The sequence below is a fragment of the Solanum tuberosum genome, unplaced genomic scaffold (assembly GCF_000226075.1).
Source record: "Solanum tuberosum cultivar DM 1-3 516 R44 unplaced genomic scaffold, SolTub_3.0 scf00118, whole genome shotgun sequence".
NCBI lineage: Eukaryota > Viridiplantae > Streptophyta > Magnoliopsida > Solanales > Solanaceae > Solanum > Solanum tuberosum.
In genome coordinates, this window is record NW_006239043.1 from 756,300 (window position 1) to 776,776 (window position 20,477).

General features: G+C 31.1%; 3 protein-coding genes across 3 annotated transcripts; 1 reads left to right on the forward strand and 2 right to left on the reverse strand.

The window, feature by feature from the left end:
- Nucleotides 1-789: 789 nt before the first annotated feature.
- On the forward strand, nt 790-3,517 carry LOC102601499 (putative disease resistance protein RGA3). Its single transcript, XM_006350202.2, has 2 exons — nt 790-814; nt 900-3,517. Exons 1-2 carry the CDS (start codon nt 790-792, stop codon nt 3,515-3,517), a joined length of 2,643 nt encoding a protein of 880 aa, XP_006350264.1.
- Nucleotides 3,518-4,183: 666 nt separating this feature from the next.
- Nucleotides 4,184-6,841, reverse strand: LOC102579436 (uncharacterized). Its single transcript, XM_006350134.2, has 3 exons — nt 6,672-6,841; nt 5,706-6,203; nt 4,184-4,841 (listed from the first exon to the last, which is right to left on the reverse strand). The coding sequence occupies exons 1-3, from the start codon at nt 6,769-6,771 to the stop codon at nt 4,318-4,320; spliced, it is 1,122 nt and encodes a 373-aa protein (XP_006350196.1). The 5' UTR covers nt 6,772-6,841; the 3' UTR covers nt 4,184-4,317.
- A 1,255-nt stretch (nt 6,842-8,096) lies between these two features.
- Nucleotides 8,097-10,914, reverse strand: LOC102579762 (uncharacterized). The gene is made up of 3 exons (XM_006350135.2): nt 10,793-10,914; nt 9,535-10,032; nt 8,097-9,049 (listed from the first exon to the last, which is right to left on the reverse strand). Exons 1-3 carry the CDS (start codon nt 10,878-10,880, stop codon nt 8,526-8,528), a joined length of 1,110 nt encoding a protein of 369 aa, XP_006350197.1. The 5' UTR covers nt 10,881-10,914; the 3' UTR covers nt 8,097-8,525.
- Nucleotides 10,915-20,477: the final 9,563 nt, after the last annotated feature.

Here is a 20,477-nt window from a genome sequence, read left to right on the forward strand (position 1 = left end):
TTATTTTTTAAAATGATGATTTAATGACATGACGTATCAACTAGAATAGAAGGAGACTTTTGAGGTATTTAGTATTATTTTTTGGATCAAAAATATAATAATATTCCCTTTCTATTTATTTATTTTTAAATATTGTAAGCATGAATTTCAAAATACACAATTAATATTATTGTAATAGTTAATTGACCTTTAGTATTATTGATTCATTATACAATTTATGATTAACTGATGTAAGTTAGCATTCATGTGTGATTTGTATATCAATTTTTTTGAATGTATGTGTTATAAGTATTCAAAATAATGATATTATAATACGTTTTAAAAACCTATTCTTCATAACATAAAAATAAAAGTTTAATTATGATAAAATATTCTTAAGTATGAAAATTTATTCTTAATAAACTAATGTAACTTTTAAAAAATTAATATGATCATGGCTTATTTTAGTTAAATGAGTTTAATGAATTAAATAGGTCTATTATTAAAAAAAAGACTTTAATGACATGTCATGCCAAATAGGAGAGAGTGGGGCTTTTGGAGTGTCAAGCATATTTGGAGGAAAATGGTGATAGTTGAGTGATATTTTGGTCCTAAATGAAACATAAATGATATTTCAAGGCAATTCCCTAAACTTGGGTGACCATTTAGGGAATTGACTCATACATTTGGCACAAATTTCCCATTAATTTCATTTCCCTAAAGAAAAGTAGACTTTTCTTTTTTTTCCATTTTGTTGATGCAAAGAAACTTCCTAGTTTGTAAGGTTGTCATCTTTTTCAAACTATCTCTATGGAGGCACAGATTATAGTAGAGGGTTAGTCCGTAGTTATCCCTTGCATATTACTCTTGTAGTTTTTTTCTTCAATTTTATTTACTATTTGTTGTTTCTCGATTATCAGTGGAAAGCATACTCTACCTTTTCGAGAGATCAATTATTAGGCCCAAAGTTGAAAACAACATTCTCTCACTTCCTCTGCCAAAGAACCAACCTTTCTTTATGGATCTTGTTCAAGAATCTTCAACTTTCCTTTCCATCACCAAGGATGCAAAGGTTCTACTAGATATGCTTCTAGTGAAAGTGAACTCTGTTGCTGTCATAGCATGGGCTATGAATATGCATTCTGAACTCATAAAACTAAATCGTTTTGTTTTAAGAAGAAGAGATGCTACATTGAGTCATGAGGTAGCTGAGATGCTTAAGCTTGCTTGTTATGATGCTGAACGAATCATTGACAAGTATGAAATTTGGTCTCTGCAAAACCAGTTGCTTCCTAGTTCGACATCATCAAAGGTGCGTGGTTTAATTTTCTCCTGTAGATTAAACCCTTTTGCTTATAGAAATCGAGTGTGTCTTGAAATTCGAAAGCTCGTAAAGATATTGGATAAGATAGGAGAAAAGATTGAACTTGTTGAGTGGGACCACACTAACTGCTACATTTTTCTACAATCAGGTTTTGACAGTACACGTACTCGTGTATCTGTACATTACTCTGGTGTTGTGGGTAGGGACATTGATAGAGATACCGTTATCGAAGCACTTTTAAAATCAGCAACCCTTTTTGTATATCCCATTGTTGGAGTTGAAGGTATTGGGAAAACTACTCTTGCCAAGTTGGTGTATAATGATCCAAGGATAGTTAGTCGGTTTCAGCTGCGTTTATGGGTTCGTGTGTCTCGTGTCTTTAAAGTAGAGGAAGTATTAGAACAAATTGTGAATTCAGTTAGAGAAGATTTATGTGAGAAACTTGATATGAATGAACTGAAGAATCTAGTTCATCAGACTTTGTATGGAAAGAATTATTTGATTGTGTTAGATGATGTGTGGAATGAGGACCCACTGAAGTGGGATGAACTGAAGAAGTTGTTGATGGTGGGTGCTTGTGGAAGTAAGATTCTTCTAACTACTCGGAAAAAGGAAGTAGCTTCGATAATGGGGACGGTTCCTGCATACTGTTTGAAGGGTTTGTTACGTGAAGATAGTCTGACTTTGTTCTTGAATAAGGCATTTGAACATGATCAAGAAGTACTATATCCAGAACTTGTTGACATTGCGCAAATGATAGTGCGTAAATGTAAGGGAAATCCCTTATTCTTAATGATTGTAGGATCTTCATTGCGCAAGAAAACTCAGAGATGGGAGTGGGAGATAGTTAACAATCACAGCGGGTGGAACTCAAATCAGAATGGCGAAATTCCATCTGCCCTAAGAGTGAGCTATGAGCAATTGACATCTAATCTCAAAGTTTGTCTTGCTTACTGCTCAATATTTCCCAAGGGCTGTGTGATTGAAATAGATAAATTGATACAGCTGTGGGTAGCACAAGGTCTCATTAGTAATTCTAATGAATCAGAAGATCTTGAGCACGTTGCAATTCAACATTTCCAAGAGTTATTGTCGAGATCCTTTTTTCAAGACGTTGAAGAATATAGTTCCGTTTATACTTCAATCTGTACAATGCATGACCTTGTACATGATCTTGCACTGTCAGCAGCAGGGGTTGAATTCTGTACAGTAAATTCTCACATACAAAACATTTCTGATGAGGTCAGACATGTGGCGTTTTCTGACTATGATTTGTCAGGCAAGGAACTGCCAACATCCCTTGTCAGTAACCAGGCATTAAGGACTATATCCTTCTCCATTGATGGAGTAGGGCCGATGAGTACAATGTTCGTTGAGAATTGCATAGCAAGATTCATGCAACTTAGGGTGCTAGATATCAGTGATTCATGTTTCGATGAGCTGCCTAGCTCTGTTGGCGAATTGAAGCATTTAAGATATCTTGATGTAAGTTCCAATGGAAGCATTAAAGAATTACCTGATTCGATTAACAAGTTGCTGAGCTTACAGACACTTCGAGTTTCTCATTGTCCACAACTTGAAGGGCTGCCTAAAGATATTGGAAATTTGATCAGCCTAAGACACTTATATATAACCACCAAGCAAGCATATTTTCCTGATAAAGCAATTGGCTGCTTATCATCTCTTCGTTCTTTGTGCATTCACAGCTGCAACAATCTCGTATCTTTGTCTGAAGGTCTGCAACATCTGACTAACCTTCGCACTTTGGCAATCATCGGTTGCCCAAGACTGACCTTTTTCCCAAGTGCTATGAAGCACCTTACTGCTTTAGAGAATCTGTTGATTGTTGACTGTAAAGATCTTACATTGTTGGAGTGGCAAGATATTGAAGGACTTAGGATGCTTCGGTCATTGGTTATCGGAGGCTTACCTGAATTGGAGTCAAAAGATGTTCACTGCCTTAGGAGCCTTCAGATGTTGGTACTTGCTGGTTTACCAGAGTTAGTTACTTTGCCGCGATGGCTTGAAGGTGCTAGTGCTACTCTACAATACCTGAGGGTGGAAAGGTGCCTGAATTTTGCAGCACTGCCAAAGTGGCTGGAAAATCTTACTGCACTTGAAAAACTTGAAATTTCCAAGTGCCGTAAATCATTTTCATTGCCCAAGGGGATGAGTCGCCTCACAAACCTGAAGGTACTTAAGATCGACAACTGACTGATCTTGAGTTCAGAATGCCAAGGCAGGACATCTCATATTTCTGAGGCTCAAATCAACTGACTGATCTTGAGTTTTGCTTCTTTCATACCTTGGTTGGTTATATCATGTTTCATTTTTCTATGTATTTTCCAGTTTCTTCAGTTTTTTACTTCTTCTTCCCATCTGCTTGTTTCACAGTCTTGATTGTGCTACGTACTTTGTTTTATGGTAAAATAAGCTATATTTCTGATGTAACTTCAAATTGCTTCAAAAGAATTGTAGTGTTATGCTTTAAACAGAACATTGCTAAGAGAGCTTGGTAGCTTGTGTGTAAAATGTGTAACATTTCATGCAGCCAACCATAGGCTGCTTGCTTTTTGCGATCGTTCTGATTACACTTCTTTTGAGTCGAGGGTCTAGCGGAAACAACATCTCTACCTCACAAAGATAGGGGTAAGGTCTATGTAATCATCTCACTTGTTGGATTATGCTGGGTATGTTGTTGTTGTTGGTTTAACTGTCATAATATTATCTTCAAATTGATTATCATCAAAGACCAATTTACTACAACTACAACTACACCCTCAGTCCCAAACAAATTGGGGTTGGCTATATGAATCTCCGCTTCTTCATCATATAGTCGGATTTGGAACCAAGAAAATACATGATTAGGCACTTTGTGACTTCAAGAAGGAAATAATGAAGGGATTTTACTACTTTTATTGGATATATCATTCTTGTTTCGGACTGAACAACTTAAACAAACATAAAAACAATGGTACAGAACTTATCTTGAAATTGACCTTTTCTGAGTATGCTCACTTCGCGACATGAACGAGACTAACATCATCGATGACAGGTCCACACATGTGACCAAAGTCGTGTACCTTCGTGTGATAGAATGGATTATAAAAAGCTATTGTTGTCCTAGTTTTATCTGCTCGGAACTTGAGGCTTGCTGTCTTGTACCATCCCTTTCCACTTGATACAAATGAAACTTGTGTACTGGCCTTGCCAGCGAATGCTTGGACTGTCATTGTTCCGTGGCAGTCATTGTTTGCATCGCCAATGATGAAAGTCAGGTTGTAGAATTGTTTGGGGACTGTCCTTACTATCTGTGCAATGCCTGTTTCCCTTCCTCCTATTAATTCAATAGCTGCATTTCCTGAAGGTACTAAGAAATGCTTCGAGTCGATATATTTTGCTGGTTTTGCAAACTGAACCATCCATCCCGGAATTGGTGAGTACTTGTCTTGTTTCAGAGGCAGGACGAGCACCCCTGTCGAGAAGTTCTTGAATACATGCGGACCAGCTTCAAATCCACCATTTTTCACCAAGTTACCTGCATACATAACCAGGAAAAAGGTATTGCATTGCATCAGGATCTGATTTTTAAAGTTATTAAATATGCACCATTCTGCTGAAAGAATTTTCGGCGTTTGCACAAATCGCTTTTTTTGAGGCCACCTGTCTACCTTTTAAGGTAGGGATAAGATCTGCGTACACTCTACTCTCCCCAGATCTCACTCATGGGATTACGCTAGATATGTTATTGTTGCTTCTTTTGAGGCCACTGTTTAAACTTTGTCCACATTAGCTTACTGGGCTGAATTTGTCTGCTGAAAGGAAAATTCATCCAACTATGTTTGAAGGCGAATTTTAGCCCACTGGACTAAGGGGAACATACTTTAAAGAGTAGTCTCAGAAAAGGCCAACAACAACACCAAACCTTACCCCTACCTTGAGAAGGTAGAGAAGCTGAATCCGATAGACCCTCGGCACAAAAGAGATGAAAAAAACGACACTAGCAATAAGCAGGAACAACAACAAGAAAATACAATAATCGAGATTCGAGGCTAATGAATCAACTAATAGAGATAGAAATCTAAGCATACGAAAATACAAGACTAATGTGAATACTCCGGGAATGAGAAAGCAAAACACTCAACTACCTACTAACCTTCTATCCTAATTCTCGACCTCCACACTCATATCCTCGGTGAGCTGAAGCTGCTCCATATTGTCCTACCTAACCACCTCACCTCAATAATTCTTAGGCCTACCTCTACCCCTCTACGACCAACCTCTCGTACCTCTTTACCAGGGCATCCACACATCCTCCTCTTTACATGCTTGAACCATCACTAAGGAGACCACTCTCAGAAAAGGCCATATGGTACAAATTATCAATGTATTGTAGGCTTACCTTTAGTATATGTAGCCATAGGCAATTCCTTGATTGCAATATGGTCTAGAATTGGTCCACAAGCTGGATCTTCTTGCATACCAGGATTGTGAAATTTGACCTCAACATAATTAGATGTTGTTTTGAAAGCCCAAGCATAAGTGTCACCACCATCAGCACTGTACAATGTCTGAATAGGAAGATCACTAGACGTGTCTCCAGCCGAGAGGGTAAGGACCTCATCTTGAGCACAAGTCCTAGTGGCTCCAAATGTGAGTGAGTATGCAGTGTTTGGCTTCACCTCTACATACTGAGAGATGGAAGCCTCATTCCCAAGTCGGATCGCGTGGGCCCCACGAGGTATCGGGAAGTAGAACCCCCCTTCCTGGGGCCCACCTGATACCCACTCCACTACACCACTGATTTCCCATTCAGGCAAGGAGTATTTGCCAATGATCACTGTTTTCTTTAGTTCTGATGGCTTTGGCCCTTCTTCGAAATCGCCATTTTCCAGTAGACCTGTCATTATCACACCACAGTTTATAGTACATTTGAGATAACATTCAAACAAATCTGAGTATTGCCAATCAAATCAATGCATACAAATACAAAAATGCTCAAATTATCTTATCAAGCTAAAGTCCAAAAGTTGGCTACAACCTCAACTTGGTTGATTTGCTACTCCAAAGTTCAAAGTATAGTCTACATCAGTAGCGGATCCAGGATTTTCACTAACATAGTTTGAAAAATAAAAATGTAGCATCCTGGATTTGAACTCGAAACCTCAAAGTAAATTTTGTAACTCCCTAACCTACTGAGTCAACCTCTAATCCTATGTTCGGAGGATTCCAAACATATATATAACCATTAAAAAAAATTTGAAAAATTACTTCTATATACAATGTAATTTTTTGTTGAGTGGTTCCCAGATCCATAAAAACTTAAGCACTACTTATCTTTATAGCAGCTAAAAGAAGTAGAACTTACCATCAAGATATGGAACAATTGGAGCAGTTGCAGCAGAAGCTAAGCTGATGTACAAAGAGAAAATGAGTACAAAAGAAAGAGAGAAAATGGAAGAAGCCATTTTAGTGCAAAAAATCTTGATGAAAAGAAAGAAATTTAAACTAGATTTGAAGAGAAAAAGGCAGGAATATGTCCTATTTAAAGAATAAAGAAGTAAAACAGTATAAAATTTACTCCCTCCGTCTCAATTTAATTGTCTTACTTCCATTTTTCGTGTGTCCCAAAAAAAATTAGTCTTTTGTTATATTTAGTAAGTTTTCCAACTCCAACATTATACATAGTAAGTTTAAGACCACGAAATTTAAAGGACTACATACATGTTTTATTTAAGACCACGAGATTCAAAAGTTTTCCTTTATTTCTTAAACACCGTGTCAAGTTAAAACCAGACAAACGAATTGAAACAGAGGGAGTCTCTTACTATATTTAGTAAGTTTTCCAACTCCAATATTATACATTGTAAGTTTAAGACCATGAGATTTAAAGGACTACATACATGTTTCATTTAAGACCACGAGATTCAAAGTTTTCCTTTATTTTTTGAATTTTATGTCAAGTCAAAACCGGACAAACAATTACTATAACGGAAGGAGCAGTGAGGATAAGATTAAAAAAAAGATATTTATAGACATTGCATGGTACTACCACTTAATATGCCATGAAAATGTGTCAGGTTGTCTCATTTTTACCCTTTATTTTATTGCAAAAACCTGACACTCATTTATTAATAATTGAGTTTATATTGTCTGTACTGGCAGTTTATTATTATTTTATTACTCTATCATTTTAACTTGAATTATTTCATTTCAAAATCAAATTTAAAATGAAAAATTAGAAGATACTATATTAAGTTGAATTGCACCGACCTGTTGCACCTGTGTTGGATCCTTAAAAAAAAAGCATGGCTTTTGAAAGATCTGACACGCACCTGACCCGATGAACATGGCTTATACTTAAATTATACACTGTCTGGTATATGTAACTTCAATTCTTAAACAAGTTTAATACAAACCAAGAACATGGCGTACCTAAAGTCTTCATTGGTTACCATAATTTCCTCTGTTTCACTTGTAATTAGTTGACATTGTAGAATTCAGTGAAGTTTCCTTTTGTTTATTCTTGTACTCCCTCCGTTTCAATCTGATAGTCTGGTTTTGATTGGCACGGAGTTTAAGAAAAGTAAAGAAGAGTTCTGAATCTCGTGATTTTAAACTAAAAGGATATGTAGAATGTACTAAAATGCTCTTTAATCATTTGGTCTTAAACATGTCAGGTGAAAGTTGAAATCAAAGAATTGCTAAAAAAGAAAAAAGGACACTCTTTTAAAACGGACTAAAAAGGAAAATAAGACAAACAGATTCTGCTATTCTAGGTGCTTTACGGATGTGATTTGAAATGCCAATGCCTTAAAGTTGATCAATCAACACAACAACATCATACCAGTGTAAATCCACGAGTGGGGATCTGGGGAGGGTAGGATGTATGCAGACGTTACTCCTATCTTAAAGTCGATCAATGATTCACAAAATAGATTCTGTCCTGACTACTAACTAGATGTAATGAAATAACTCTTAACCAAACAAGTTCATCAGTACCATGATTCAAGTTAAATTTTCAAAATTTAGCTTGCTGAAGGATCAGGAAAGTTGATGCTATCGTCGAGTTTGGAATCAAGAGAATACATTTCTACAAGGAAACAAGAGAGTGATTTTACACTTTTATTGAATATATCATTCGTATTTGGAGAGAAAAATCTATTCATGTTTAAACTTGTCTTGATATTGACCTGTCCTGAGTATGATCACTTCATTCTGTTTATTTACGGAGATGAACGAGACTAACATCATCGATGACAGGTCCACACATGTGTCCAAAATCGTGTATCTTCGTGTGATAGTATGGATTGTAGAAAGCTATTGTTGTTCTAATTGAATCAGCCTGGAACTTGAAGCTTGCAGTCTTAAACCATCCTTTTCCATTCGATACGAAGGTAACTTGTGTACTAGCCTTTCCAGCAAATGCTTGAACTGTCATTGTTCCGTGGCAACTGTTCTGTGCATCGCCTATGGTGAAAGTCAGGTTGTAGAACTGTTCTGGGATTGTACGTATCGTCTGTGCAATGCCTGTTTCCCTTCCTCCTATTAATTCAACAGCTGCATTTCCTGAAGGCATGAAGAAATGCTTCGAGTCTATGTATTTTGATGGTTTTGCAAACTGAACCATCCATCCTGGAATTGGTGAGTACTTGTCCTGTTTCAAAGGCAGGACGAGTACCCCTGTCGAAAAGTTCTTGAATACATGAGGACCTAGTTCAAATCCACCATTTTTCACCAAGTTACCTGCATATGTTCCATCAACAAGGTATTTCTATAAGGATCTCATTTTAAGTATGCAACGACAACAACAACAACGATATACACAGTGTAATCCCACAACCGGGGTCTGGTGAGGGTAGAGGGTATGTAGACCTTACCCCTACCTCGTAGAGATAGAGAGGTTGTTTCTGATAGACCTTCGGCTTAAAACAAAGCACTTCCAAGAAGTTTAAAAAGGAGAATACAGAAATGATATATAGTAGTAACAAATGTTGTCTCCGTTAGTCTATTTGAGCTAAATTTGTCTACGGAAAGGAAAGTTCATCCGACAACTTTTAAAGACAAAATTTAGCCCAGTGGACTGTAACGGGGACTGATATTGAAAAGTTTTTGCCTTAGAAAAGGTCATACAACAACATCATACCCCGTGTAATCTCACAAGTGGGGTCTGGGGAAGGTGATGTGTATGCAGTCTTACGATCATACAGTATTGTAGGATTGAAATTTACCTTTAGTATATGTTGCCATAAGCATTTCCTTGATTGCAACATGGTCTATAAGTGGTCCACATGTTGGATCTTCTTGAGTACCAGGATTGTGAAATGTGACCTTAACAAGATCAGATGTTGATTTGAAACCCCAAGCATAAGTGTCACCACCATCAGCACTGTACAATGTTTGAATGTTAAGATCACTAGACATGCCTCCCGCGGAGACGGTAAGGACCTCATCTTGAGCACAAGTCCTGGTGGCTCCAAATGTGAGTGAATATGTTGTGTTTGGTTTCACCTTCACATATTGAGAGATGGAAGCCTCGTTCCCAAGTCGGACTGCGTGGGCCCCACGAGGGATCGGGAAGTAGAATCCGCCTTCTTGGGGCCCACCGGACACCCACTCCACTATGTTATTGATTTCCCATTTGGGCAAGGAGTGTTTGCCTATGATAACTGTTTTATTCATGTTTGATGGTTTTGGCCCTTGTTCAAAGTTTCCATTTTCTAGTAGATCTGTGAAATGTTAGAAAGGGATTAATTATATACGACAACATATCCAGTATAATTCGACAAGTAGAGTCTCGAAGGGTGTTTTGTACATAGACCTTACCCCTACCTCATGCGGGTAGAGAGGTTGTTTCCGATAGCTCAGTCAAATCCATGCATACAATGCAAAATTACTCAAATGTAAAATTATTGGGCTGAGGTGTAAAAGTTGGCTACAACCTCAACTTGGTCAACTTGTTACTCTTCTAGACTTATGTTGCTCAAACTCTTCAAAAAATCTCATCGGATACTTGTCAGATTCTTTAAAAGTAATGCATGTTTTATAGGATCAAATATTGGTGCGACAACATTTTTGGAAAGTCCGGGCAGCATAGCTATCAGAGCAATGATGAAATAGAAATTTTATTAAGAATACTCAATATTTAATGAATATATGTATATAAAATTATATTTAACCTATATACACAATAATATTTTCGGATGAATATCTGCCCCCCTTCTACAGTACCAAAAGGACTCTAAATACTAATAACATCCTCATTACACATTAAAAGAACTTTTCTAAACACTACTAATCTTTATGGTAGCTAGATTTGATATGTTGCTCGAACTATTCAAAAAATCATTGAATGTGTCTATCGAAACCTCAAAAACATAGTGCATTTTAAGAGGATTTGATATAGGTGCATTAATATTTTTGAAGAGTCGATCCAATGTAACATCGCAAGAAAGTAAATAAGAAAATTCATATAAAGGGAGAACTTACCATCAAGATATGGAACAGTATTAGCATAAGCAAAGCTATTGTATAAAGAGAAAATTAATATAAAAGAAAGTGAAAAGAAGGAAGCCATTTTTGTTCAAAAACTTAGTGAAAAAAAAGAAGATGAAAATCTCAATTAGATTGAAGAGAAAAAAATCAAGAATATGGTCCTATTTAAAGAGTAATGAATTTTTTAAAAAATATATAAAATTAATTAAATATAATATTTAGAAAAAGAAAAAGAAAAAAAATGTATTGCCATTACATTGTGCCACTAAATTAGCCGTGATATATGTTAGGCTGTCTCATTTTTTTCTCTTTATTTAATTGAAAAACAAAAGAATGTAATTTTTATATTCGAATCAATTTACATGCATCTCGCATCTCATCAGCATAGATACCGAGTACTCATCTACACCAACAATGTATATATTCATATTTTACACCATCAAGTTAAATTGATCTACGACAATAGAAAAACAATACACTATGCTTAGTTACTCAAATTTTCATTACAATATATTGATATGAAGATTGGGATCTCTTCAGGCTTAATTAAAGACTTAGGGTTTGAATCTGGAAATAAAAAACACTCTTAATAAGGTGTATTTTACCATCTTAATTGTCTACTAAAATTGATGAAAATTTAAATTAGTTTGATTAATAAATTTCAAATATTAGATGATTAAAAAACACTTTAAATTCTTAAACAAGTCAAATATCAAGAACGTGGCTTACCTAAAAGGCTTCATTGATTTCCTTAATTTGCTCTCTATCAATTAGTTGAAAATTTATAGATTTCAATGAAGCTTCCTTGTTGTTTATTTTTGTATTCCGTCTTATATTATCTGTCGCGATTTTTATAAATAATTATCTCAAATTACTTATTGAAATTTAAGATAAAATTAATTAATTTTTTTCTAATTTATCCTTAATAGTAATTGTTCTTAAAGATTGAGATTATATTTTAAGATATAAATAAAAATAAAATTATCAATAAAAAATCTCTTAATTAATATCTTTTTAACAATTATATAAAAAAAAATACAACAAATAATTTGAGGTCAATAAAGTATTTCACATGAGATTTAATTTAAGCCTTTGACTTTTATCCAATGAATGTGTACAGACAAGTACAAACTGACTTTTTCACTAATCATTAATGTTTCATTAATTGATGGAACATGTTTTTTTTAAAAAAAAAATCAAATACCATTTGAATTTTAATAATTACTATGATAAATATAAGTTGGTGTTCCTTTAAGCTATGGTTCATATATATGATTTGCATGTGAACTGAGCATTTGAAATGTATTTTTGCTTATCATATGAAATTGTTTTAATTTTGTCTTTCTTTATACGGTACGTTTCGTATTTTTATCATTAAGAAATATTTTTACTACAAAATTATGGTTATAGGGAAAGAAGCAGCACACTAAGCGGATCTATAATATAATTTATGGTTTCACGTGAATTAGTAATTTTTTTCTCTCAAATCTATATATGTATTAAGAAAATCTATTTATAAGTATTTGAATATGAGAGCTTGCTTGCCATTGCTATTGGGAGGTCAAAAATATTATATATATTTTTTAGAAAAAACACTTTTAAAATAAAAATAAAAATAAGTGTTTGGCAAATTCTTAAAACTATTTTTAAATGGAAGGAGAAGCAATTTTTTCTGATATTGGGAAGAAGCTAAATATTTCTGCTTCATAAAAAAAGCATAAGCAAAAAATTATTTTTTTAAGACTAAAATATCCCTTTCATACATACATATTTAATACCAATATATCTCTTATTAATTAATTAGCATATCTAATATGTTTGGTTAAGTTTCATTAAAAAATTATTTTATATTTTATATTTTTATATAATTTTATTATTGTTTTATGTTTATATATTATTATTTATATTTTAGATTTTTTATATTATTTTATGTTTTATTTTCCAAAATTAGAAATAAAGGTAACAACAATATTTTGTAGGATTAAAAATATGAAAGAGTTTATTTATTTTTGTGGTGAATTTTTTGTATATAGTGATTTAATTTGTGGAATGATTTTTGAATTTATTTTGCCAGATATTTTTAATTATATTTAAGTCATCATGTTAATAATATATTAATACTTAATTTATTTATGTATAATATTAATTGAAAATTTGAATATGTATATTTTAATTTAATTAAAAAACTTCTAACAGACATTTAAAATATTTTATCTCTATAAAATAATCTTAATATTAAAAGTACATTGATACTTATCATTTTTCGTTATTTCACTCTCAAAAGCTTTTTTTAAAAAGATTAGTCAAACACAATTTACCTATTAAATCCTGAATTCTTAAATATTACAAATATTTTTTTTACCGGAAAACAAACAAAGAAAAAAATAAGTGAAAACATTAATTATCCTCAAATTCAATATTATCTCGCAGTTCCTATTTGTTCTTGAATTGAATACAGTTTTTTTTTTTTCTACATTTTTTATAGAGCAACTTTCACATATAGCAAACACAAAATTCATATTTGTATGCTATAACAAAGTTTACATAATTGCGCTCCATAACAAGCATAAATATGTATATTTCGCTATACATATATAAAAGAAAGCAGTTGTATAATCTGCTTTGGTATACATATACAAAAAGATCAATTGTATAAAGTGAGAGAGGCGAGTGAGCGAGCGAGATCTGGGAAAGGGGGAGAGGGGAACGAAAATATATGTATATATACAATTTTCTCTCGCTTTATACAAACACAAACACACTTTATACACTTGCATTTGTATAAAAAATGAGAGAGGCGAGGGAGAGAACGAGAGTGGCGAGCAAGATTCACCAGGAGAGAGGTGAAATAGCAACAGTTTGCTATGAGGTACAATTAAATCAAACTATATTTATAGCATTTTATTTGAATTAATAGTTTGCTAGTATATACAATTTTCCCTTTTTTATATGGCCTTGCGTCCGATTAATTAGGTCAGGAAATATCATATATCGAATAAAAATATATTATAAATAAGAATTATTCAAACTCGAAGTTACATTAAATAATTATATATAGATGATATATGTTTACACTTTATATATAGTTCTTTAACAATTAGCACTTAACTATGCTTAATAACTATGTATCCTCTACTTAACTATAGTAAATTTATACGATTTGATATTAATTAGATAGAAGTGTACATAGATCGAGTTGGTTCAAGTTTTTTACATACCAAACTAAATTATTTATGTCGGATTTCTAAATCTATAAACTAAATCAAATTAATAAAATTTGGGTTCTTGAACCTCTAATTTTTTCAGATTTTTCGGATTCTCTAGTTTTTTGGGTTTTTCATAAATTATTCATACAAACATATAATTAATTTTTGTTTCAGATATTTATTTAGTTTTACCAAAATATAATCACCAAAGGTGTTTCTTAAGAAAATAACACCAAACATGATATGAGTGGTGACACTAATTATATTCAACAAAAATAATAATGAAATCACAATAAACAAATATTACAAATAACTAAGTTAAGATGAAAATGATCATAATTTTAAAGTACTTAGGACCCGTTTTGCCCCAAGAATACTTTGGAAAAACATGGGGAAAACTTGGGAAGTGGTGTTTGGTCATATAACTTGACAAATATATTTGCCAAGTATCCCAAGTTTCCGAGTACTAGAAAAATCTAGTATTTGGGTCAAGTTCTAATAGTTGAGAATTTTAAAAAATTCAAAAATTACCCCTAACTTTTTTATTTTATAAAAAATACTCATTATTTATTAATTCCAACTTTTTGTTATTACCTCCTCTGAAAAAAGTTTGAATTCTAATTTGAGTGACAAAATTAAGAAAAAAGAACAATTTGTGTTTAATAAGTTAACATTATAACCGAATCAGTGACAAGTTTGAGTATGAGATTAATGTATTGTCTTGCCTATGTTGTTATTTTGTTATTGTTGATTGTTATCAATGTATACTATAAGGTTATTTTTTAACGAAACACATTCATTATAAAATGATGATACAAATTTATGTGTATTTTAATAGTTTTTAGAACTTATGGGTATAGATCATATTTTTTGAAGTAGTCCAATATTCTTGAAAAAACTTAGCTTGAGGCCAAACATATGGTGTAATTTCACCAAAAACTTGGCCTAAATATTTTTGTCAAGAATATTTGGGAACTTGAGGCCAAACGCTAGCTTAATCATGCCAAAATAAGTCTAATGAGTATTAATAATCTGACTAAACATTAAAGAAAACTAAAATTAGGTTGTGTATTTTAATTATCTAAACAAATATATAACTAAAGAACAAATATTCAACATTATTGTCATTCTTAGTATTGAGTTGCTTTTTTTTGTTAGCAGTAGTATTGATTTGATTTTGATTTGAACTTTGTTAGAGTTAATAATATTTATGAAATATAAACTTTATTAGACTATTCAAAATTCTAAGTCAAACTTGAAATAATATGTTAAAAAATAGAAATTATGAAAAAATATAAAAAATATTTATAACTTATATCAAAATAATACTTTTATGTATAAAATAATTTTTAAAAACTATATATATAATGTTGGGTTGGTTTGGTCTTGGGTTGACTTTTTAAAGTTAAAATCAAACCAACTCAATATAGTTGGTTTTTTCTTCGATACCAAACCAAGTTAAACCAAATCACTAATCAAGTTTTTTTTTCTCAATTTGACTCAATTTACGATTTGATGCGATTTCTAATTCGATTTTGTTCACCCTAAAACTAAATAAACATTAACCTCTTTAGAATATTAGTACAATCCAGCTGGATAATCCTATTTTCTATCTACTAGCTAGTTTTGCCGTTGTACAAATTAATAGCCTAATCCTATTTGGATAATTAAAGGTACATCTTTATTATTTCTTATACATGACAACATACGTAAAATAAATAAATCATAAATTAGAAATTATACTAAAAATTCTAAACCTAAGTTTCAGCTCGTGCATCAAGTATTCTGTGTTAGCAAAGTCGTCAAACTTTAAGGTATGTAATGTAGACAATTGCTTACCTTAATACAAGTATTAGAGATTATCTTCATAGATCATATCAAACTGGTGACATATAAATCACACGAAAAAATACATATAAATATTATAATTAATATGTCCTCTATCCTTCTTCCTTATTATAATTCTAGAATTAGTATTAGTAGTAGGTGTATTAAGATCATTAGGAATTAATTATTATTTTTTTAAGTTTTTTGCAGATATATGGAGGAGTTCAATTCAATTCCATTAGGTTATAGATTTTTACCAAAAGATGATGAGCTCATTGAGCATTATTTGATGAAGAAAATCAATGGTGAAAAATTACAAAAAATTAATGATTTTCAAGAAATATGTATCAATAATTATCATCCTCAACAATATTGCAGTAAGTCGTTTTTTTTTTTTTTTACTTTTTATTAATTCGTAAGCACTCTTTATTAGAATCCATTTTTTTATATTCAAAACTTGAATTCGAGACTTTGATTAAGAATGAAGAGATTTTATCTGTCCCATCCTACCATAACCTTTGGTAGTAAGTCTTTAATTTGTCTTATATCTTCTTTTTTCGTTAGATGTTTTTAAAAACAATTAATTACTCATCCGGTGATCATTATTTGTATTTGGGCATTGGAGGGATCCTATTCATTCCATAATAATCTTGGTCTAATTCAATTTATTTATTTATTTTGTTTAAGTTTACGTACATTGACGTTAAGTAGAAGAATTTTCTTTTTGTGTACTATATGTATTTAAGTTGAGGAGTTTTTTCTCTCTTTTTATTTTTTTGTTTAATTATATCTATATTGACATTAAGTAAGAATATTTTTCTCTTTTTATTTATTTTATTTATTTTGGTTCTTACGAAGAAAGGTTTCATGCGTGCAAGTTAGGAAAAAAAGGTAAAAAATTATTGGCACTTGATATTTAATTATATGGTAAGTCGATATGATTTTATATAAGCATATTATGTGAGCAATTAGTTTTTAGATGAAAAAAAATATTACTATGATTACACACATAAGATAATACATTTTTACCTAGAAGAAAATTATTGTGTCGAAACCCTAAATCTATTATTTGGAGGAGTTATTGGAGTTCTATAGTTACATGTTGTAGAACAAAATTCTATATTTTTTATTAACAAATTCAAGTAATATATATGTATGTGAAACTCGAAGTCACGTAGGACTTTTGCTTGATCTGATACCTGATTTAGTTAATTATATTGTGATATCAATATTATCTTGTCTTTTACTTGCGGTTGAGGGTTTATTGGAAATAGTATGTTCTCTACCTTCACAAGGTAGGATAAGATCTGCATACACATCACATTACTCTCTATATCCCACTAGCGAAATTACATTGAATATATTATTATCATTATTTGTAAATATGATCTCGTCTAAAAGCTAAGACACTGAATTAATAAATCATATATCTTTATGTTCCTTTTATAAATATTTACAATTACGTAAATCATTTTTTCACATTTTTTTCGTATGAGCTGTTCATGTACATGCAATTTGTGTCTAGTCTGATACCTTGTTGAATTATATGTGTAATATATATTATCTAGTATAAAATGTGATTAATTTGTTAGACGACATCTTACACTTTACTTAATTATGTATTCATCAGCGACGGAAAATAAACACAAAAGAGGGGACAATTGGTATTTCTTCACAAGAAGGGAAAGAAAGTACAAAAGAGGAGGTAGACCAAATAGACAAGTGGGAGGCAGCAAAGGCTTTTGGAAAGCTACTGGTAATGATGTAGAAATAAAGAAAAATGGTCAAATTATTGGGTACAAAAAGACACTTGATTACCAAGAAGAAAAAGGAATTAAATCTAAGTGGAAAATGCATGAATTTCGTATTGATAAAAAAAGTTCTCCACATGAGGTTAGTAATTTTTTTATATATATTGTTAGTTAGTTTTGAAATTACACTCAATATATTGTCGTTGTCACCATCGTTATAGTATAGTAGTAGTGTATATATGCTCTTGTTTAGTATTGATGAAATTACAGTATGTTGTTGTCGTCGTCATTATAGTATAGTATATATATATATGTTCTTATTTAGTTTTGAAATTTCACTGAATATATTGTTGTTGTTGTAGTAGTATATATATATGTTCTTATATAATTTTGAAATTTCACTGAATATACTGAGCCCGTTTGGATTGACTTAAAAGTCAGTCAAACCTACTTTTAAGTCAGTTTTTGACTTCTGAAAGTGTTTGGCAAATATAAAAAAATAACTTAAAATAAGTTACGAAGTGTTTGGTAAGGTAAAAAAATGACTTAAAATAAGTCAAAAACCAAAAGTAGGTCTCCCCCTACTTTTTATTTTTTGACTTAAAAGTTATTTCAGTTTGACTTTTTATTTTTGACTTAAAAGCTATTTTTTTAAGTCAATCCAAACGGGCTCTAAATATGTTGTTATAGTGTATGCATGTTCTTATTTGATTGTGAAACTATATTGAATATGTTGTTATTGTTGTTGTTACAGTAGTAGTAGTAGTAGTAGAGTAGTAGTAGTAGTAGTAGTAGTAGTAGTAATAGTAGTATATATGTTCTTGTTCAGTTTAGAAATTATACTGATCAAATATGTTGTTATTGTAGTGTATATATGTTCTTATTTGACGGTAAAATTACATTAAATATGTTATTGTTGTTGTTGTTGTTACTGTAGTAATAGTAGTATATATTGTTCTTATTTAGTTTTGAAATTATACCGATCAAATATGTTGTTATATGTTCTTATTTAGTTTTAAAAATACATTGAATATGTTGTTATTATTAAATCTTCTTATTGTAATTTTTTTATAACATTCCTCAATGTTTTTTTTTCAATAGAAGAATTAATTGTTTTTTTTGCATTTAACCACTTAAAATGTTTGTAGTTGGACAAAAGTGTATTGTGCGAGATCTATATCAACAAAAGGACCAATAATAACGATGAGGATATTATTCAAGCTACGAGTGACAATATTAATGAGGTTAGAAATGTCAATGACAATATTTTTAACAATATTATTCAAGCTACGAGCTATAATATTGACGAAGTTAAGTATGTCAATGGCTATGAAAATATAATTGATCATGACGATCCGATTCATGAAGAAAAATTGGAGCATGGACAAAATTTTATAGGTATCAACAACAATTTGGAGTTTTATTATGATCATCAATTTGTCCAAGAAATAACTACTCCAAATTTAATTTCATCATCAAGTAATCATGTTGATGATAATGTTTATCATTATAAGGGTTTTGATGAGCTTGGTGTGGTGGTACAACAATATGTACATAATGTTAGTGACAAAAATAATATTATTCAAGCTACGAGCGATAATATTGATGAGGTTAAGAATGTCAGTGGCAATGACAATAATGTTTATGATTTTAAGGGTTTTGATGAGCTTAGTGTAGTGGTACAAAGTTATGTACAAATGAAAAAATGAAAAGACTAGCAAAATAATGTTTTTTTTATTTGCATCTGAAAATTTTAAGAATTATTGAAAAGTAAAAATATTAATCATGTTTCAGTATTTAATGTTTAATTTTGAAGGTGTGATCATCTTATCTTAAAGTTTAAATTATTTTTATTTTTTTGTTCTGTGTAAGAAGGAGGAGAAGACGAGGAGGAGGATATCTTTTGTTCTATTAAGTTGTGACTATTTTTCTATGAGTTTACATTTTGTACACCTTCAGTATAAAGTATTTTTTTTAGGGCAAACCACATAAATCCCATTAGTTTAGGTCTTAATTATTAAGATTCCCAATAGTTTCAAATATTACTTCATGTACCATATTTTATGCTTAGGATACGTAAGTCTGAATCCATGAGATACATATATCTGCCGAATTTTAAAATTGAGATACAAAATTTTATTTATTTAAATTAATTCATGTTTGGAACTAATTTCCTTAATTAGAGGAGTAAATTGAGGATTTTTCAAAAATACATAGATAATTAATTTCATTTTATTATTCTTTAAAAATAGTAAATTCATTAATATTATTAATATAAGATAAAAACATGTATATCTTGGTAATGCAATTTGATTAATTTCAAATTATTACTCTTAAAATAATAAATTCATTAATTTGATGTATCTATTATCAATATATAATGTATCCAACAAACTAAACACTTAAATACATGAGTGTCCTGCAAGTACATTCATATGTATCATAGAAGTATCTAGCATTAATTTCATGTATTTGTTATAGGTTTCTAGTATTGATATTATGTATCTATCTATCTATCTATATAATATTAATTTCATGTATCTTTTATATGTATCTAGTATTAATTTGATGTATCAAGTATCAATTGCATATGTTATATCAAAAAACATGTATCTCGAATATATAGTAAACATATACATCTAATTATGTGTATCTAAATATGGAATATACAAAAAGAAGAAGCATATACATCTAATTATGTGTATCTAAATATGGAATATACAAAAAGAAGAAGCATATACATCTAATTATGTGTATCTAAATATGGAATATACAAAAAGAAGAAGCATATACATCTAATTATGTGTATCTAAATATGGAATATACAAAAAGAAGAAGCATATACATCTAATTATGTGTATCTAAATATGGAATATACAAAAAGAAGAAGCATAT